The sequence below is a fragment of the Meles meles genome, chromosome 6 (assembly GCF_922984935.1).
Source record: "Meles meles chromosome 6, mMelMel3.1 paternal haplotype, whole genome shotgun sequence".
Taxonomy (NCBI): Eukaryota; Metazoa; Chordata; class Mammalia; order Carnivora; family Mustelidae; genus Meles; species Meles meles.
In genome coordinates, this window is record NC_060071.1 from 46,980,068 (window position 1) to 47,002,058 (window position 21,991).

General features: G+C 45.6%; 1 protein-coding gene across 10 annotated transcripts in view; it reads left to right on the forward strand.

Annotated features, from left to right (window-relative positions):
• Positions 1-21,991, forward strand: part of TLN2 (talin 2) — a 424,186-nt gene that overhangs the window by 270,446 nt on the left and 131,749 nt on the right. For 9 of the 10 annotated variants that reach the window (XM_046008087.1, XM_046008086.1, XM_046008085.1 and 6 more), the window contains 11 exons: positions 132-208; positions 2,826-3,006; positions 3,897-4,010; positions 6,186-6,294; positions 6,999-7,207; positions 7,981-8,079; positions 11,732-11,899; positions 13,334-13,628; positions 16,237-16,403; positions 19,968-20,096; positions 21,287-21,400. In XM_046008087.1, coding sequence (XP_045864043.1) covers positions 132-208; positions 2,826-3,006; positions 3,897-4,010; positions 6,186-6,294; positions 6,999-7,207; positions 7,981-8,079; positions 11,732-11,899; positions 13,334-13,628; positions 16,237-16,403; positions 19,968-20,096; positions 21,287-21,400 — 1,662 coding nt within the window. Of the gene's footprint in view, positions 1-131; positions 213-2,825; positions 3,007-3,896; positions 4,011-6,185; positions 6,295-6,998; positions 7,208-7,980; positions 8,080-11,731; positions 11,900-13,333; positions 13,629-16,236; positions 16,404-19,967; positions 20,097-21,286; positions 21,401-21,991 lie in introns of all 10 variants that reach the window. The other variant, XM_046008094.1, reaches the window with a different exon arrangement.

Consider the following 21,991-nt stretch of genomic DNA (forward strand, 5'->3'; position numbering starts at 1 on the left):
CACCTACTCCAATATAAAGAATTGGGGGTAAATCTCAACATTTTTGCTTATGTAGCTCCTTTTAAAAGGTGTCTTAAAAGGTTTTTGCATCAAGACCTGCTGAGTTTCCTTTTTGTTTCGTTTCACCTCAGAAACAAAGTAAGGATAGATTTGGATTAGAGGGGGATGAGGAGTCGACTATGCTGGAAGAGTCTGTTTCTCCAAAAAAGTAAGTATTTTTATTTATTTTTTTATTTCATGAGTCCTGTTCTGTAGTTGCTCATTTAAATCTCCTAACTTGTGTCATTTTCATCAAAGGCTGGAGAGTGGGCTTCTGTTTGATTCTGTGGCGGTGGAGGAGTTATTGTTTATAGAATGCTCCCTACATGCCACAGGTGTCATGAGGCAGTGGAGGGAAATGGTTAAAAACATGGACTCCTGAGCCAGACTTCCTGGGTTCAAATCTCAAGTCACCCTCTTTTTTTTCCTTTTTTTTTCCCTTGAGAGTGGGGGACAGGTTGAGGGGTGGGTTGCAGAGGAAGAGGGAGAGAATCTCAAGCAAGCTCCACATGTAGTGCAGAGCCTGACGGCGGGGCTTGATCTCACAACCCTGAGATCATGACCTGAGCTGAAATCAAGAGTCAGACGCTTAACTGACTGAGCCACCCAGGTGCCCCTTGGGTCTCTTTTTCAATGTGTGACCTTGGGGACATTACACATTTTCTCTGCCCCTTCATCTGAGCTATAAAATTGATAGTACCACCTTATACGCTGATTATTAATTATTAATAAAGTGCATGAACTATTAATAAAGTACATGAAACAGTGCCTGACACAGCATAAATATTTACTGTTCTTAATATCTTCATCATCACTTTCACTTCAGAACAGTCTCAACCCCATTTTATATGTAAGGAAACTGAGATTTATTAAAATTAAGTAACATCTGATAGGTGTTACTTTGGGGGAATCTGAGCAGCTGCTCCCCCTTATGTTACGTAGAGCATTGTGATAATACTTTTCTTGCATACACTTTACTCTGTATGTCTAGCATGCTGTCTCATTTCACCTCAATAACAACCCCCAATGCAAGAGGTAGACCAGATGTTTCTGCCTGTCCATGACTGAGGAAACCAAAGTTCTGAAAGTTACTTCAGATGCACCCATGAGGCAGGGCCATGAGTCAGTTCAGATCTTGTGATGTTTCTTACAGCAAACTGCCAGAAAGTTCTAGAAAATTCATATTGAACTTGCTAAGTCATACTAATTGCTTCTCGACCATTTCCATATTCCATCACTTTGTCTTGATTGGCTTCATAATCACCTTGAAGGTGCTTTTCCCTTTGTCCCCTATTTTAGTACACAATTTGGAACCAAACCTGATGATGCGATGCATTTCACATACATGGTACCCTCTTGTAGAGCACCTTAAGTCCTTGGAATTATTAATAACCATTAGCTGGAAATCAGTAAGCTAGTGCTTTCTGGCAGGTTGAGTTGTTCCCCTCGGAGGACTCTGCTGCACTTGTCCTGCTAAGAGCAGCTGAGTAAGTGTCTGAGCCCAGAGCACTGACACTCTTTACTGCCTTTTACCATGGAAGCCCCTTCCCAATGCCTAGGGCATCATGGTGGCGTCTGATCAAGGCAAGCAGGAAGAATGGTCCAGGTTGGTTCCCATCACAAGACCTGCCACTTCTCCCTGCATTAGACATTGGCTAAGATCCCAGGATGCCCCTGACTTCCTCCTGGGGCTCCCACATCTACCCTTTCTAGTGCCAACCGTGCCACACAGACATCCCTGTTCTTCCATGGATTCCTGCTCTCTAGTATCCTAGCCCGACTCATGAGCTTTGCCCTGGGCAATAGGGAATGATCTGATGGTTGGAGAACCCTGGGACAGAGGCTTGGTCCCTTAATGCAGCTGCTCACCTAATCTGCCCCTACACACACACACACACACACACACACACACACACTCACTCTCTCTCTCTCCTTAATGCAGCTGCTCACCTAATCTGCCCCTACACACACACACACACACACACACACACTCTCTCTCTCTCTCTCTCTCTCCCACCCCACCCCCCCAGACTCTCCCTGGATGGGGTCTGTGCTCTGGGCTGCTACACAGATAGTCCACATTCACATGCTCAAAGTCCTTCCTACTCATTCTAAGAACATATTGGAAGTAAAAAATGGATTTTTTTTTTTTTTACTAGATGTCCTAGAAATCTTCCTAGACTTTTTAAAAATCATCTGGAGGAGGTGCCAAAGTCTATCCTATCATCAAGGCTCCAAAGGTGTTTAAGTGCCCTCTGTGGTCAGTGGCCTTAGACCTGGGGGATGAGAGCTAAGCTGTGGGAGATTCTCTTTTAGTTCCTTTCTGTACTTCTCCTTTCTCTCTAAGGCTAAATGACCAATGTCCCCAATGCCTAGACTAGAACCTGGTCCACAGAGATATTTGTTGAATGAATGCTATTTCAGGTGGAATTTACTAATAGATCAATGTATCCAAAATTTTTACATACACCTGGAACATGACTGGTACAGAAACATAACAATGGTGGGGGGGGGGTTCTTAAGCAAAGCTAATATCATGAACCAACTGAGAATGCTTATTTGTATTAATAACTGTAAATAACTGTAAAAATAACTGTAAGAAGATTCATCTCGGGATTCTTCTGAGTACTTTGGTGCTGCCTCACTCACAGTTCCATCTGTATATACCTCTTTTGAGTTGGCCTCCACAACATGACGCTGCAAACAGCTGTGACACCCATGATGTCTTATCATGTTGCTGTATGTGAGTGGCCACCCCCCAGTGACCAAACCCCTGTCCCCTGCAGGTCCACCATCTTGCAGCAGCAGTTCAATCGGGCCGGGAAGGTGGAGCACGGCTCCGTGGCACTGCCTGCCGTGATGCGTTCGGGCTCCAGCGGGCCCGAGACCTTCAACATGGGCAGCATGCCATCACCGCAGCAGCAGGTCGTGGTTGGTCAGATGCACCGAGGGCACATGCCCCCGCTGGTGAGGCATCCCCCACGCTGGCGCTGGGCCTCAGTAGGCTGCCTGTGATGCGCAGGGAGAGACACCAGCCTGGGGAGAGCTGGCATGCACTGTCACGTTCTCACCCATTCCCCTCCGAGCTGTGGCTCTTCGCTGCATGGTCCCAGTGCCTGGCTACTCGGTGCTCTCTTCAAATGGGGTGTCTTAGTAACTCCCTGTGTAGGATCATGGGTGTCCTCGGGGGCTGGAGGGCAACCGTGACCTCTCCACGTGACTGGCCATACAGAGTATGGAGAGCCCTGCTTCCCTGCCTTAACAGCATCAAGCTAGCCCAGGGTGGCCCTCAGCGGGTCTTAGAAATAGACTGGGTCTTAGTGATCCACGCTCTCTCCTGAGTGGATCATTGCCTCTTGTCGCTGCTGATCTGCCTGCTCAGGAATCAGGGGCTGCTGGGGAAGAACTTTATAAAAGCTGAAAAGCCTGAAAGCTCAGAAGTGATTTGACTCTGAAGAAACGTATTGACTATAGGTTTGGGTGCAGTCCTTTCTTACTTAGTAAGCACAGTTCTGGGGTGAAACATGTTTCCTATGCATGAGCTCTTTTGTCCTCATTACTCAGAGTGGAGTAGCTCCCTTGCAAGGACTCTCTCTGAGTCTTCTGGCCAGCTGATTAAGCTCTCCACGCTCTCCTGATCATAACCTCTCTATGGCATACACCCACATTGAGCATTCTATTCATACAATCTCTGTCCCAGCCCCCTGCTTGAAATGGGAGGTGCTTGGGGTTGTTGAGACACAGCGTGGACCACTCTGTCTTGAGCCCGGAGTTCAGTTTGGCCGTGTTTTGTATAGAGGGCGGTGTCAGTCCCAGGAGAGAGGTTATGAACACCCTGTGGTCATCTGCCTTTGCAGACCTCGGCCCAGCAGGCCCTCATGGGGACCATCAACACAAGCATGCACGCTGTCCAGCAGGCCCAGGACGACCTCAGCGAGCTGGATTCACTGCCACCCCTCGGCCAGGATATGGTAAATACTGTTCATGCTTTTCATTCGGGTCTCTGCCTGGCACAAAGCGCGGCTTTGCATTGTGTCTACATTCAGCTGGGAAAATCTTTATCCAGCCAGGTGAAATGGAAACACATGGGTTTGTTTTGTTTTGTTTTCCCCAATATATGGAGTCTTTATAGTGAGGTGGTACCCCCAGGAAGAGAATCATGGGCTGCTACTGGGTATTGGCAATATCTCTCAAGGGCCAAGAACTTCAATTCTAGAGTCACATAATCTGGTTTCAAATCCCAGTTCCACTCCTAGCATCTATGTGAATCCAGGCAACTTACTCTCTATAAGCTTCCATTTTGTCATGCATGCATGGGGTCCTTAGGAAGACATGGTAATCCAGTCGTGTGCAGAGTTCTTAGCATGTAGTGAGAGCTCAGTGAGCATTAGCTGTTATCAGTGCTTCTTAAACGTTAGCATGCCTCAGTCACCTGGAAGACTTGTTGAAACAGATTGCTGGGCTCCATCCCCACTTTCCTGACTCAGTAGGTCTGGGGTAGGCCCTGAGATTTTCTGCCTTTGCAACAAGTCCTCAGGTCCTCCGCTGCTATCTCGGGACCATACTTTGAGAACCACTGCATTACCGTTCAGCTCCTCAGCAGGGCAGGGTAATTAGCTGCCTTTCTGTAGGTGCTGCCGCATGAAATTACCTAGCCCTTTCCTACTCTGACTGCGGCCCACAGGCCAGCAGCATTGCCGATACATAAGATCTCTTGAGAGGTGTGGAATTTTAGGCCTTGCTCCAACCTTCTGAATCAGAATCTGCATTTCCGTGGACTTCCAGCTGTTTGGTGTACACGTTAAAGCTGATGAAGCACTGGCTGGCATTGTCCTTCCCAGCCCTGCTTTGCATGTTAGAATTACCTGGGGGAACTTAAAGAACCAAGCCTGAGGCCTAGCTCAAACCAGAAAAAAATCCTGTCATGAATGTTGGAGCCTGCTTGTTTCATTTCTCAAGGTGGTTCTAGTGGGCAATCAGGCCTGAAAACCACCCCATGAGGACTGACAGAGCCATCCCAGGCCAGGGCCGAGATGCAGTCTGTCACCCCATCTTGCCCCACCGGGATAACTGTCCTGCAGGACCTCCCTGAATGCTGTGATTTTCACTTGCTTGCTTGCCGTCCTGCAGGTGCTGCTGTTCTCGGTGCTTTGTATCCCAAGTACCTGAAATCATTGCACAGTCTTCGAGGGGGATCTTCGGAGTGAAAATACATAAGGCAGCCCCCCCCCATATCCAGCACCATCATGAGATGGTTTTAAAATATTTGGACTTAACAGTCCTGCTTCACCAACTTTTAAAGCATTGGTATACCAAAAAATATGATTAGTGCTAGACACATCCTAAATCTCAATGAATATTTTTGGCATGGTTTGGGAAGCAGATCGGCATCGTCTGTTGCCCCAGGGTCATCATTATGAATGGAGATGATCACTTATTGGCTAAGTCCAGAAATGCCAGGAAATAGAGAGTTTGCTATGTATAGGTTCCCATGAACATAAAGTATAAGATCTGGAAAGGTTTGTAAAAACCACTGAATTCCTACAGTAGAAGAAATGTAATTCACAGGACCTAGATGTAATATGCCCGAGGTCATGTCACTTATCAGTGATAGAGCTGGATCTAGAACAGAGGTCTCGACCCATTTCCTGCCACCCCCTCCCCGGCCCAGTCCTTCCAGGAAAGGTGCCATGTCTACACCACATTCGTGTTAACAAAAGACAATCTTTATACCGACAGAGAACACTCATGAGCTGCAATTCTAATTCTAACCCTGCTCTCTTGTTTTTTACAAGGTAGAAAATAACAACAGTTGTTGTTACTGGTGTGCAGTAATATGATGAGACATTAATTCTCATTTTTAATTAAATTTACCTAAATAAAGCCATGCAGAACTTTCCTAAGATCCTAAAAACTCAAGAAAAAAACAGTGAAGGCAGCATGGAGAACATCTGTGCTGTTCGCCATCAGTGAATGAGCCGGGGGCCTGTTCATGACCTTGCTTAAGATGACCGGAGGGCCTTGCTGGTGCCGGCCCAGGAACAAGAGTACAGACAAAATGCTGGTCTCATTTTATGGCACGACGTCTCTGGTGTCCCAGGCAGTCCCACGCAGTGACTGTGTCATGCCCTTGTCTGGTTTTGCAGGCGTCGCGAGTGTGGGTTCAGAACAAAGTCGACGAGTCCAAACACGAAATCCACTCTCAGGTGGATGCGATCACAGCTGGAACAGCTTCAGTGGTTAACCTCACTGCTGGTGAGTCTCTGAGGGCTTGGTGCTGTCTTGTGGTTTTGCTTTAGAAACAATCACTATTCTTTGATTGAAACAACAGATTTTCAGAGGATGAGAGGCTTGTCTATTTTTAGGCGCTCTGAGTGCTGCAGGCACTTCTTCACACTGACCCGGGAGAAAGGCGGGGAGCATCTCATTCCTTTCCCTCGATATCATGCCTCCTTCAACAAGCCCTTACGTAGTTCTGCTCACTGTCCACCCGTCTGTGGGACGGACTGCGAAGTGTACGGGAGCTAGTTTCTCCCTTCTGGGAGCTTACAGTCTCAAACGGGTTTGGGAGGGATAGATCCAACACGCGGGCCCCTGTTTGTCTTGTCCCACAGTAGTCTCATGACACCTTTCAAGGTCGGGTGAGAGCCTACAAATGTCTCGGCTTCTCCGTGCAGCATTTCAGTGCCTCGACTGCTGATGGGCACTCGAGAGAAAGAGCCACGGGATGCCCAGACTTCCTTTGGAACTGTACAGGGCCTCATGTTCAGTGTTGCAGTGTAGACCTCTGGGAAGGACTTGGGAGGAGCAGCGCCTTGGAGACAGGGAGCCGGGCATCTCCCTGTGCGCATGCCGCTCTGTCTGGCTCCCACAAAGTGATGGCTGAAGCCCGCCCCCATCTGGGCTCTCCTCACCCTTCACCGCCCTCCTGTGATGGTGGCGGCCCTTTTCTGTCCCAGGTGACCCTGCAGACACCGACTACACAGCAGTGGGATGTGCGATCACCACCATTTCTTCCAACCTGACGGAGATGTCCAAGGGCGTGAAGCTGTTGGCGGCTCTGATGGACGACGAGGTGGGCAGTGGGGAGGACCTGCTCAGAGCTGCGAGGACCCTCGCGGGGGCAGTGTCAGACCTGCTGAAGGCTGTGCAGCCTACTTCTGGAGAGGTGAGCTCTTGGGGCATGCGGTCACTCAGGTTCTGATGAGGCAGGTGCGGCCTTGAGTGCTACAGGGCTCCCGCTCCAAAGCTGTTCCTTCCATCCTGGTGGGGGATGTAATGAGACCGTGGGGTTTGGACTTGGTGAACTGGGTAGAAAAATCTGTGGTTCAACTTTTGGCACTGGTTGAGCTGCTAGTAGGAAAACTCCTGGTCCCCTCGCCCCAGGGAATTGTTTAGATTCAACCTCAGAAACACACACAGTCAATACACATTTGAAGGGGATAAAGGATGGTGCCCTAATTTCTGTAAAGTGCCTATCACCTTCCTACCACCTGATCAGGACTCATTGATTGAACATTTCAAATCGATCTGCCTGTACCTGCTTTGTGAGACATCAGGCATTTCCTTGCACAGATTTTTTTTTTTTAAGATTTTATTTATTTATTTGACAGAGAGAAAGAGAGAGCACAAGTAGGCAGAGAGGCCAGCAGAGGGAGAGGGAGAAGCAGGCTCCCTGTTGAGCACAGAGCCCGATGTGGGACTCCATCCCAGGACCCTGAGATCATGACCTGAGCTAAAGGCAGAAGCCTAACCTACTGAGCCACCCAGGCGCCCCCTTGCACAGATTTTACTGGGATATTTAGGTCTCCTCTCTGGCCAATAGACTCTCATCTAGGTGCAGGAGGAGGCCACTCCCTCAGGATTCCTCTTGCTACCCTGCTGTCTGATGGCACTGTGGAGGAAATGCATTTTCTTTCTAACCAGTGTGTGTTTTTCTAGCCTCGACAGACAGTTTTGACTGCTGCTGGAAGCATTGGACAAGCCAGTGGGGATCTTCTGAGACAGATCGGAGAGAATGAGACAGATGAGCGATTCCAAGTAAGATATTTGCAGCCCGTAATGTTGGACAGTTGTCTAAGTGATGGTCGAGACCCAAACAGGGAGAATGCGTGAAAAACCAAATCTTTACTGGGTTGTCAAGAATAAGATTGAGGTGGATTTTCTTGGGGGTGGGCCTTGTTAGTTTTTTTTTTTTTTTTTAATTTTCAATTAAAAAACTCACTTCCCTTCCTATCTTGCATCATTGTTGTAAAACGCTTATTTAGCTGTTCTCACTCGTCATGACATGTGCTGGATGTTCATTAAACACAAAAGTGGAGAGAATGATGCCATGAACTCCCTCATGTCTGCCATCCAACTTTGTAATTATCGACTCATGGCCAGTCTTGTTTCCTCTTCTGGGGACAGTTTTTAGCTGTATTGTTCTGGAGTTTGCATAAAAGAGAGGAAACGTGCTCACGTACACTGCGTTCACACAGAGCATGGGCTCTCCTTCGTGGTCAGAGGTAGGTCTGTTGTCTGTATCATATCCAAAAGCAGCATAGTGGGGACTTTTTTCTTTCTGTCACCCTTCTTGTTGCATACCAAGGATATGTGCCATTCGTCCTCTGCTGCACGGCCGTAGCCCCTGCTTACGGCCTGCGTGATGGGCTGTCTGCTCAGAGAGGAGCTCAGCTTCTCTGCACCCATTCCCAGATGCCACAGACAAGGGGAGCTCCAGGCTACATGGAACTTGTCCACTCCCATCCTTGTGGGAAGCTGCCCTTCATGCCTCTCTCTTCCTCCTAAGACTGAATTTTAAGTAGTGGCTAACTACATTCTCATTCAACTTACCATTGGAGCCCAGATTCTCTGCAAGATGCTTTTTCCAAATCTTATGTCACGTTTCCTAGTGGGGAATTCCGTAGCATTCAGAAAAAAAGACCATTCAGCTTTGCTGTAGAATTCAAGTTTCTTGCTTCGTGAGTGGCAATTCTGTATGCAATGTTCTCTGGAACTACTAGACTCTGTCTGCATAAGATGCGTGAATTATGCTAGGACATGGCCGTACCTGTTGTGATACATGGAACTTGAATCTATAGATGCATTTGTTTCTCCTCTACTTTCCGCACACCTGTGTGCTATGGCCAGAGGACTCATTCATGTCCTCTTCATGTTCATGATTGAACATTCATGTCATGATGGAGGGTGGGCCCCGTAACGGGGGGTAGCTGTATTCCTGGAAACCATTTCTGTGCTGGGATGGCCAGTAGTAATTTCACTCAGAGAATTGACGGCAGACCACATAAATATATCCCATGAAATTCCAATGAACTGTCCTGACTTCCTATGTCCTATGACCCTGTCCTGACTTCCCATGAGCTGGATCCCCAAACTGCCCTTGTATTAGCTATTGCTTTTTGTATTAGAGCAGGAAATTCTTTGTAGGCAGGCACCTGCTTAGACATTGGGTAAATATGACATTCAGCTGTTGGTTTACTTGGCTTTACTAACGTGAAATGGTCAACTTACTTTCTTCAAAAATGTGATTGCTTTCCCAGAGTGTTTAGAACAGTTGAGAAGAAAGTCACAGTTCTTCCTGAAAACATTGCATGCATCTTGGCTTGCTGAAGACTTTTTCTTTTCTTTCTCTCTTTGACAGACAGTTATCATCACATATGAATGCAAACTCTGCTTCCTGTGGTTTGTATTCAGACATGCTAGGAAAGCAGGTTCAGATTCACAGTATGGTCCCGAAGAGGCTTTCGTGCCAGGAAAAGGCCTGACTTGAATGCTTTCTGTTTCTGTAAGATCTCTGGGCAAAGCTTAGTGCAGTAAGGTGATCCCGTACCCTCTTCCAGTTATGAGTAGCCCCTGGCTTACTGACATTGGATTTCTTATGCACTATTTTTCTGATTCTTGAGATCTTATCTCAGAGCTTTTCTTGGGTTCTCAATGTACTGCATGTTCCCAGAGTTAACAAAGATTTATTTTACACGGGCTACATAATCATGGTCTTGTTGAAAGGTTTGACAAAGGCCTTGTCAGCAACTGTGGCTGTCGTATCACATTCTTTTTCTAACTATTTTTTTTATTTGGACAAAATTAATAGGAGGAACAGGATTTCTTTAATGAGTCTGACAAAGGCCCTTAGAACAATCGTGAGTCTACATGACCAGATCTTGGTCCCTCTGTGAAAAGACGAATTCATATCAAGTGAAAGAGTACTGTGACCCACTTTGGAAAGATATTTTTAAAAATCTTGTAAATAATTTGTGACGTTCACATTGAGTGTTCGCTAAGCATCACGATAGGTGTTCAAGAACCATAACTTCACAGGCCGTGTTGGGAGCAGTTTCTAAAAGTTACGTGGCAGATAAGTGCCAATCAGATCCTAAAAGCATCTTCAACTTTTGGAACCTCAAGCTTTGCTTTTTTCTTGGACATCTAATAAATGTCGAAGACCTAAAAGAAAGACTGGACTATACTGTTTCTTTAGGAGTGCTTGGGTTTTGTCCATTTTAAAATCAGTTTATGTGGTAGGTTTATGGGTTTCTGTTCTGCCTGGATAACATATAGTTTCTGCTCTGTATAACATTGTGCAGGCTGAGCCCTCTCTGTCCAACATATCTTCTCATAAAGTATCTCCTTGTAAAGACTCTGTGGGTGCCCTTTGCATTCAGAATCAAAAGTGCTTTTCATTATCTGATGAATTAATAAAGACTTCTGACCACATTTCCTCTGGGAGAAGGCCTTGACATGTTTGTTCAAAATAAAAATGCCTCATATGTTTGGGATGTGTTCGGAAAGGCATTTCCAAACCAAATAAACTACCTTCGGTATTAAAAGCAAAGAAGCAAATTAAATGTTAACAGTGGTTATTCTTCAGGTCACCCAGGCGGGTGACAAATCTGGTGGGCTGAATCAAAGGATTCTCCATCATGCAGACAGAACGCCTTTTTGTTGAGTCAAAGTATAAACTGATCTCTAAAGGCTCAAAGCTCCTTGCATCTTCAGTGAGGTCGTAGCTCGTAGCTTGTTTATTTATGCAGGCTCCCTTTCCGCTTCTCATAATAACTTAATCCCTATCTAGAAGACTATAGAACACTGAGAAGAACTTCCATTCAGAGCACTCCCTGACACTTGAGCCGTAGGTATTGTCTGTGCGTGTCCAACATTGCCCTCTGGAGGCAGAGATGTGCCTGAATTGCTGATGGTACCTTGGATCCTTGTGCAAAATGGAAATCCAAGTGATAAATTTTCAAGGGACAGCAGAACACGATGACCTGGAGGCCACGAATTCTATCCTCCCACCAGTATGTTGTATTTATGGCTTCTGGCTATCGTTTAGCTTTTCTTGAGCTACTGCACCGACCACATCTTCAAGAGACTTAATCAAGACTCCCAGTGTTGGAGAGGTACATGAATGTGAATCTGTGCTTAAAACAAAAACCCTCCCCTGGAGTGACCCTGGTTTAGATTTAAACCTTATGCTACTGAAAGCGTAAGAGACCATGTCATTAGGACACAAGTCACTTTCTTTAATTACGTTTAAGGGTGAGTTGACATGTCAGAAAAATAAGTGTCTTAGGAAGGACCGGTAAGAAAAAGTTCAAATGGAATTTTAGTAAAATATTACCACATTTTATTTCTAGGCTATAAAGGGGGATTAAAAAAAAATAAATGACTGGTTTTTTATTCCCCGTCTTAGGATGTTTTAATGAGTTTGGCCAAAGCTGTTGCCAATGCTGCTGCCATGTTGGTATTAAAGGCGAAGAATGTTGCCCAAGTAGCTGAAGACACGGTCCTACAGAACAGGGTGATTGCTGCTGCCACCCAGTGTGCCCTCTCTACCTCCCAGCTTGTGGCGTGCGCCAAGGTAAGCCAGCTGGCACCGTGGGCCCATTCCTCCAAGGGTCACACGCTCTGGTCTGCCTCCAGTCACTGGGGGCAAACAGAGGTGGAATTTGTTACAACTGTCTGAGATTTAGAGCTTGCTTCAGGTGTCGTCAAGATAACACAATAGGATTTTGGCATTAACTGCTCCCTTGTGCTTTTATCATTTGTTCTTTGCCCAAGTCCTCAGGCAGGGGTCCCTGACTGTGTCCATTTCTGCTCGCAGATCACCGTGTCTCCCCTTCAGACTTCTCAGTGTGTCTTCTTGACACCCGCACGCAAAGAGTTGTTGCATTGCATGGAAATGTAGTAGAGCATCGTGCATGGTCCATAGATCATCTGCCGATTTGGGAGTGCCCCTCCTGCACTGTCAGTATCAGAGTGAGGATAATCAGGTTTAAGTTCATGTTTAAGTTCATGTTTAAGTTGCCCGTTACGATGTGCACACACTGGGTGTCAAACTCCGCCTTGTGGAGCACATCCTCCCCAGTTTGCCAAACAGGGAACTGAGGCCCCTAGATGTTCACAAATAGCTTGAGGCCCCAGAAGTCATCCGTGGCAGAACCGGGGTAATCTCAGTCCTGTCAGATTTCATGTATCCTTTCCTCCCCAACATGTGTTCATGCATCGGAAGATGGGAGGTGTCCGTTTTCTCAACTTGATGACGTAACATCTTCTGTAGATTCATGACCAGCTTAACCTGGCATGTCCTATCATCCAGTGGGATTTGTAGTGTCAGAAGGAGCAGTCCTGATGGTATCGCTCATGCTTTCCTTGGGCACTTTCCACGTACCCACAAATAACTGACAGAATCCCCCTGTTCTCTCTTTCTTTATTTTTTTTAAAGATTTTATTTATTTATTTGACAGATAGAGACACAGCGAGAGAGGGAACACCAGCAGGGTGGGTAGGAGAGGGAGAAGCAGGCTTCCTGCTGAGCAGGGAGCCTAATGCAGGGCTCAATCCAGGACCCTGGAATCATGACCTGAGCCGAAGGCAGACACTTAACAACAGCTACACAGGTGCCACACCGCCCCCCCCCCCCCCATTCTTTAAAGTACCAGGAGGTACGAAGAAAAGAAATACAATTCCCTTAGTCTTGTTATCCTAGTTCAGAGGACTCGAGTTAGAGGTTCCTAAAAGCAGGAGGCATGACATCAATACCGGAAATTTCTCTCTGTGGAAGTAGTCAATAGTATAGTTATGTATGACTGATGAAGATAAAAATTCGTGGGCGTCAGAAGTCACCAAAACAGAGTGGAATCGTGAAGTATGAGAAACCGTAGCGATGGTTTAGTGTAACCCTCGGTCCTCTAAGGAACAGAGGCACAAAGCAGGAAGGGACTTGGTAGAAAGGGCACGGTGGGGACGGAGAGTTGACTCTCAGTGCCCACGACCTGCTCCTGTGTCACTTCAGGTGGTGAGCCCCACCATCAGCTCCCCCGTGTGCCAGGAGCAGCTGATTGAAGCAGGGAAGCTCGTGGACCGCTCAGTGGAGAACTGTGTCCGTGCCTGCCAAGCGGCCACCGACGACAGCGAGCTCCTGAAGCAGGTCAGCGCAGCGGCCAGCGTGGTCAGCCAGGCCCTGCACGATCTCCTGCAGCACGTGCGACAGTTCGCCAGCCGCGGCGAGCCCATCGGCCGCTACGACCAGGCCACCGACACCATCATGTGTGTCACCGAGAGCATCTTCAGCTCCATGGGCGACGCTGGTGAGGGGCGACGCCATGGGTGGACGGGTTTCCTTGGGGTTCCCTTGTGGGGACAATGGCAAGAAAGGTGATGGCTGCCTGGCCATGGGAGTTGTCCTCAGCCTCTCTCAGAGACTTCCTCACTGAGGCTGGGAGAAAGATGGAAGACTTCTAATGGAGCCTTCCATAGCAACAAGAATTCGTTAACCAGCCTTTTAAAGTAACTTCTCGGCAAATGCCGTTCATTTGAAGGAACGTGCTGGACGTGGCATGGGAAAGATGCAGCCACAGGAGGAGACAGGAATGAAGCTTGGAAGGAAAACTGTATTCCAGTCACAGGTCCCTGAGAGAGGGGCACCATGTGCCATGCACCGTCCCAGGGGAAGCATTGGGTTTGGTCTGGTTGCAGAAGACAGGACTGAGGGGAGAGCTTAGGTTGTGGCCTTTATTGGGATTTCTGTTTGAAAGGCAAGGCAGGTCAAGGTGAACAGCTTGGGACTGCTGAGTTTGACTATTTTCACCAGGCTCTACCTAGTTGCCTGGTATCAGGCTCTGGGATGACTGAGGCCTAAGGATATTGCCTCTAGGGCTGTACTGGCCCCATAGAGGAGGTGGGGCTCCTGCCTGATTAGTTTGTTTATCAAAGGCTGGCTGGAGTTTTTTGCGATCTCTAGAAGTTGGGCTAACCTACCGAAGGGCAGTCTCTCTCTAGCCAGAAAGGTTTTTTTTTTTTTTTTTTAAGATGTCAAAGATCATAATATACAGAAAATTTTAAATACATACAATGCACCCTTTAGTCTATCGATTGAAAAGTAAATCTTCCCAGACCCAGGCCATCTCTATCCCATCTAAATCTCCAGATTTGGCAACTCACCAGTTTCCCTTTTACATGTCCGGAAATTTTTGATCTTCCTACGGTCTCATATGTTCGTGTGTGTGTGTGTGTGTGTGTGTGTGTGTGTTTATGTGTGTATAACACCATCTTTCTTTCTGTATAAATGAATTGCATTATTTATACTCTCCTGAAACCTTTTTCTCTTAATATATCTTTAAAGACATTTTTCATGTTCACCTACAGGGCTAATCTTTTTAATGGCAGCATAATATTCTACTCTATGGAATTCTATCCTAATTTACTTAACCAATTATCTTTAGGTAGACATGTAGGTCGTTTCCAAGTTTTTTGGTCTGCTTCTTAGTTTGTTTTGCTTTAACAAAAATAATACGACAGTAACTATTTTATCTTGGTTTACTTTGGGTGCTATATGTAATAAGTGGAATATCTGGACCAATAAGTATGTAAAACGTGTGTGTGTGTGTGTGTGTGTGTGTGTGTGCGTGTGTATGAACTTTCTTACTCTTTGCAACCCTACCAGCAGTTTGTAAGACGTTTGTTTTCTTACTTCCTGGTTGACACAGAGCTATTCTTTGTAGTAAGTATTTAAAACAAACAAACATAAAAAGCTTTTGCTTTTCTGTATCTTCCTTACATGGTTTAAGAAGGTTGGAATACTATGCACATTTGGATTTTTTGGTTGTTGTTTTATTTTTCAATAAACCTTTTATTTTGGAATGCTTTCACATTTACAGAAAAGTTACAGAGGCTATACAGGGAGTTCTTATTTACCCTTCCCATTTTTCCTCATTTTTTTGCATCTTCCCTAACCCACAGCACATTTGTCAGAACTAGGAGATTACTATGGTGCATAAGTGTTCACTGTTGACATGATTCAGATTTAACCAGTTTTCCCCCTCAAGTCCTTCTATCATCCCAGAATCTAATCCACAATACCTTGAATTTAGCACATCTCGATTTTTATGAAAGCTTTTTTTCCCCTCCTTAATGTCAGTGTTTTGGCATCCTTCTCAGATGACCTTTGGGAGAGGAAAAATTCCCTTACATCTGAGTAATTTTATTTTAAATGTTTACTCTTACACCCCTCCTACTTCTAGAAGAAAATTGAAATAGATATCAATAAAAATCACAGGAACCATAAAACCAAACAATTACTAACCATAAGATCAAAACCAGCACTGGAAAGAAAAGGGTGAGCAAACAGAAAACTGATAGGAAAACCTAAGCCAAGGCAAATCTTCAGAGCTGAGCATGAAACTGGGGTCTGTGCTTCCTGTTACCGAGAGCCAAACGACACAAATACAGTGGGTCCTGTGATGTTATTCATCTGGAGTTAAGTAACATACAAATTCTTTCAAATTTTAAAAATAATTTTTATGCCATTATGCAGTGTTTATTATAAGGACTTTGGGGTAAGTGGTTCTTGAAGTGAGGTAAATAATATTTTCTAAATAAATATTTTACTAAATTGCATAATAAATCCACATAACTTTGTTCCTGCCTTTTCTTTCCAAAGAATTCCTCTTTGCTTCCTTGTGTCCTGTTGATCCCTCAGGGTTCAAGGTGGAAGTTGGTTGTGTTTGGGGTGGATAGTCCTGCCAGCCACCGGGAGTATTTTCGGTCCTGGGTCTACGTGAGTTGCCTTGCTTAGTACTAGAGTTTGGGGGCTCCTTTCTCTCTGTCCCTCTTCCCAGAGGTGTGGAGACTAGACTGTGCAGGTTTTGTGCTTTAGAAAGCAGACGGACCGATGGCATTCTCAATCCCATCCCATAGGTGAAATGGTGCGCCAGGCCCGGGTCCTGGCCCAGGCCACCTCAGACCTCGTCAACGCCATGAGGTCTGATGCAGAAGCTGAAATCGACATGGAGAACTCAAAGAAGCTCCTGGCGGCCGCGAAACTCCTGGCCGACTCCACTGCTCGCATGGTGGAAGCTGCAAAGGTACTGGATTGGATTTGTTCAACGGGAAAGGGAACTTATTAAGAGTTAGGATTTGGAAGGTACCCTGAAGATAAAGAATGGTCAGCGGAGTGTGCATTTTTGTGGTTTAAGACCTATATGGTTATGTCACGTTTGACCTTGTTGCATTGGGAAAGAAGGGCATGGAACATGGGAATAACACTCTTTGAGAGGACTGGTGCTGACTCAGCTGTCGGGGACAAAGTCCTTGCTCAGTGAGCACACTCTGTGCTGGAGAGGGTGGTGGCGGTGGACCGGGGGGTTGGTTATCACCACGGGCTTACTGCAAATGGTGATTCATTTAAACTGGAGATGATCAACAGCAGATTCAAATAGGCCTCTTCTTTTGCCTGCAACCTGAATACTACTTTGCCCTCCATTTGACTTCTCCGCTGTAAACTCCCATCAAGATTTTACATAGTCGAGGACTTCCTGCCTCACTCTTCTTCAAATCCCAGTAGCGGTTTTAAATATTATATAACAGCCTGAATGAAGAGTTAAGAGTCAGCTCTCTGCTTTTTTGACAGCTATGCTTGAGCATGCAGCTTCTAAAAGCCAGTGATTCTTATCTCGGGGCTCTGTTTCAGAGCCCCCCCACCCCCATCATAAAACATTAAAATGCATATGTCTCAGTTCTGCCCCCAAAGACCCTGATTCACAAGGTCACTGGGGGGCGGGGGGAGACTGTATGTGTGCGTGTAAGTCAGTGCCACAGAAGATTCTGATGCCCACCTCGAGGTGAGGACTGCATTCCGTGGATAAAGCTGTATTTTTTAATGTTCCTCTTTTTGTTATTATGCAACTCGCTTGCATTTTTGGTGGAATTAATGGAAAAAGCAGATGGCTATAAATAAAATAAAAATCAGCTTCAACTTTATACGCCTAAGATAACAAGTTTAATGCATTTCTGTGCATTTAAGATTCATTAAAAGCCCCCACATTGTATCCTAATCTCCCTGGCCTCCAGCTGAATACTAGTGCGTCTCAACCTACCTAGCCTGTGACTTCTTTGACTTAAAATGTGTTATGACATGCAGTGAATCATGTAGACCTTCCTCGACTGACTCACCATTGTAGTCGCTGGGGACTGTGATTTCTTGGAGGTGCCTCGAGAACAGGCTAAAGAGAAACCCAAGGAGGGACAGGATCTGAACTTTCTTCCTCTGTCCCCTTAGCCCTGTTTCAGCTGAGAAGCTCTGCCCTTAACTGCCCCTTTTAGCCAAATATACATATTAGGGATTTATGCAGTGGTTAATTTCTTTATGGTTTTTATGAATTCTGCCCCCCGCCCCCGCTTCTAAGTCTAAGCATAGCTATTTTAAGCAAACTTTCATGTTCACAAAAATTAACTGGCAGACTGGAAAGAAGCTTAGTGCAAAATCTAATCAATCCCTATTAACAAATAGGAAAATAAAAACTTGAAATGATTAAGCCTACTATCTCATAATCAGGATTGAGCTGGGACCATTGTTTATATTTGTTTCTAGATTTGTGGCGCTCATCAGACCTTACTGAATGTACCACATTACCAGAAACTTGTTTAAGTACTTATTTCTGATTATTTCTATCAGATGAGACAGTGGTGTTTCTATACATTCTTTCAGTTAAAAGTTGTCACAGGGTCTTCATGACAGTATTTTAATTGACTGAATTTTGTTGAAAGCTAAAGGATCTATGATGGTTAAAGCTCCAAAAAATATATTTATGTGCAGAAAAAAAGTACATTTCATAATCAGTAACCAAGATTCTGGGCCAAGACTAGTACCTCATATCTAATCGTGAAAGAGACGTTGCTAAGGAAGGATCCACATGCCCACTTCAGACTCAAGTGCAGAAATGATGGTTTCCTGCTGCCCAAAATGCCAGAGGAAGGCAAGTGTAAGAGTGGTTTAAATATCTGATGACCAAGGAAATAAAATAAAATGATTTTCCTAAATTTGTAAAAGAATACAAAAGTAGCCCAAACAATCTTTCACACGTGAAATACCAAAACAGAATTATTTTTTGTTGCTAGAAACACAAAGTCAAGACTACTTAGAGTGTTGCAGTTTGAAAGAATGGAAGATTCCCTTCAAAAGGATTGCCAAAACACTTCCGTCACAGATGTTAAAACTGTTCCAGCCAGGATGAATTCCTATAACTTTTTTTTGGTCTGAATTCCTATAACTTTTATAAATAGTTCAAAGCAATAAGTTCTTGTAAAGGGTCAATTTGGCAAGTTGGCCCCATTTGGAAAATGGAGACATGGGAAAATCGATTTTCGATAATTGGCGTGTGTGTTTCTGCTTTTGTCTCTGCCTTGTGAGCAAATGTTACCACCCTGAAAGTGTTCATGAAAAGAAACCCATTCACCTGCATATATTAAGAATTGGTCTGAGAACATCCAGACTCCATGAGGAAAATCTCAATCTCTGCTTCTATTGCAGGTGGGAGTGGAAGGCTGGATGTGCTTTAAGTCTTTGTTAGTTAATTACTGTGCAGTAAAATTATACATTCTTTTTTTTTAAGATTTTAAGATTTTATTTATTTGAGAGAGAATGAGAGAGAGAGAGCATGAGGGGGGGAGGGTCAGAGGGAAAAGCAGACTCCCCACCAAGCAGCCTGATGTGGGACTCGATCCTGGGACTCCAGGATCATGACCTGAGCCGAAAGCAGTTGCCTAACCAACTGAGCCACCTAGGCTCCCTAAAATTATATTTTCTTCCCAAATTGCCATTAGCCTTTTCCCTACTTCAGAATTCCACCCATCTAAATAAAATCCATTTGCTTTCCTAAGACACTTGAAGCTACAGCAACACAGTATGGCCATGGGCCATGCATGGCGCTTTTCTCTTTCCCTGCCAAGATAAGGAGCATGGGATATCTCCCATTATTTGGTGCAGAGGAGTACCAGCTCTGCTTGGCTGTCCTCTCCAACTCAGGTTTTCCAGGAATGCAGTTTCTAGGCATAGTCTTTCTTGAACAGCGTTTCCTTATATTTTGGATGGCATTCCCTGCCCCTGTTCATCAGTGTTCTTAGCCCATCCACATTAACTAGTGTTGCAAGATGGGAATCTTTCAGCAGTGACGTGTGTCTGTCGTGCCAATTAAAATGAAATTCTCCCTGAGAGATTTGGGCGGGAGAGTGGGGGGGATGTGTGTTTATCTTAACATCTTTGAAACCATGGCAATCGGACCACAAGTTAATTTACATGGATGACCAAGGCTAAGATCTCAAGTGTTTAATTATTACCATTGGATTTCTCCTGTTTACTGCTGCAGTTTTGAAACATCCCTTGGTAGATTTTTTATGTTGTTGTAAAAAATATGTTGTTGCTGTAGCTTCAAGTGTCTTAGGAAAGCAAATGGATTTTATTTAGATGGGTGGAATTCTGAAGTAGAGAAAAGAGATGAAACATCTGTATTGTAAAGATACTGCTTGACGCGTTTGCTCTGTCCTTCACATATTTTATATTACCAGGAGAAAGTAAAATGGAAGGCACGAGTTCAGCATCTATGGCACGCTGCCCCACGGGCCTCTCAGAATCTCTCTTTTCTCCTCTTCAGGGGGCTGCAGCCAATCCTGAGAATGAAGACCAGCAGCAGAGACTGAGAGAAGCTGCCGAGGGTCTCCGGGTGGCAACCAACGCCGCTGCCCAGAACGCCATCAAGAAAAAAATTGTCAACCGATTGGAGGTGGGTAAAGAGGCTGGTTTCCTAGGATGTCTATTTTAGATTGCAAAGAGTTACTTGAAAGAGTAACCAAATGAATAAGGCCATGCCCATAAAAAGGAAGCTACCGCAAGATGAACGATGGAGTTGAATGGTTAAGATACTCATAAACAATTTGAAATTGCTTTAGGTACGTTGTACATTTAGGTTCAATGGCACAGTGACACTTTGAAAAATAGCTTCACCTCATGATTTCAGTAAGCAAAGTCTTCTGAGTTTAGCGTTCTTGAATAGAATTCCCTTTTTTATTTTTTTTTTTTAGGAGGAAATAGGAATTTTTTTCCTCCTGGCATTAAGGGAGTCCCATGTTCAGAAAGGACCTTTAGCTGACAGTTTATTTTGTCAGAGGCAATGACTCTGTCAGGACTCCCAGTAGAAAATACAGACTCAGAAAGACTGGAGAATGGGGATCAGGCTTTGGCGGAGAGATATGGGATAGAGTCATAAGAAAATGTTTTTGTCATTTTTCAGAACATGTATTTATTCTGGGGTGAAACAAAAGGAAGTAGCAGTAGGCACAAAGTCTTTAAGAAAATAAATCTCTCACAAAGGTACACGGGAGACTCTTACACTAAAATTTGGGAGGTTGGAGGCCGAGAACCTGCCTGTCTGATGAATCCCTCCATGTAGTCTGCTGGATTCTGGAAAAAAACTGGCTTCCTTGTTCTTGGAAGGATGTGACAGACACAATTAAGTTCGTGGGTGAGGGAGTCTGGGCCTTTCTGAAGGGAGGCTTCCCACAGGCGGTCAGAGGAGAGCCATGAGCACACCCGCGTTTGTCCTGTCTGTGAGGAAAAAAAACAATTCCCCTAAACCATTTAGACTTAATGCCACTTATCAGTGCCATCGTGGTCTTGGAATTAATTGTCCCTTATCTTTTGGAAAGAGACAAATGAACACTGGAACCTGAGCTCTCAAGCGTGCCTGTCTTTATCACTTGTCCCAAGGATTGTAAAGTCTGCGGAGATAATGGGGTATTGTTAGACGAGGATCATCGGTGACATTCAGAAGGCAGAGCCTGGGCCTGCAGCGCCCTTTCTTACACGGGCAGTTCGCCCGTGCCAGCCCCTCAGTGGGAGGAGCACGTATCTGTGTGTGTTTGTGTCAGGGGACACTCAAAAGCCTGGCTCACCTCCTGTCACTCTCCTGTCTAGGTGGCAGCCAAGCAGGCCGCAGCCGCCGCCACACAGACCATCGCCGCCTCCCAGAACGCGGCCGTGTCCAACAAGAACCCCGCCGCCCAGCAGCAGCTGGTCCAGAGCTGCAAGGTGAGCTTCCGGCCACCCGAGAGCCGGGTCTGCTGTGCATGACGCTGACGGCCGTTAGAGGGCCAAGTGCTAGGATCATTCGGTTACGACTGATCACCCAGGCCCCTGATGGAGTGTGCTCAGGCTCCCATGTTGCAGGTGTGCACACACACACCAACACACACACACATCTGGTTTTTGTCTCATAAGTGGGTGGCCTGTGTCTGAAGGGAGAGTGTGGTGCTTTTTCCAGCATTGCCTTCCCTTTGTCTAGATTCTTGGCTTTCTCTTCAAGAGATCAAATTAAGGAGGATCATTAACAAGGCCTAAATTTTAGGGCTCTGAAATGGCACCAAAGCTTTGAATTTCCAGAGTGTCTTTCTCCTTCTGAGAGGTGGGCCTTGGCCTTCAGTGTGTGCTGAATCCTGCTTCACGTGGACTCATCCGTTGATTTCATCCCATCAGGCCTCAGGGCTCATGTGCTTTGGGGCTCTCCATTGTCACGCGTTTGTTCTTCTGAGACCCGGACCTTGATGGCATGTTGAAGCCAACGTGCCCCAAAGGGTGCAGTGAACCCCTTTGTTGCTGCTTCTGAAGGCCCAAGGAGTTCAC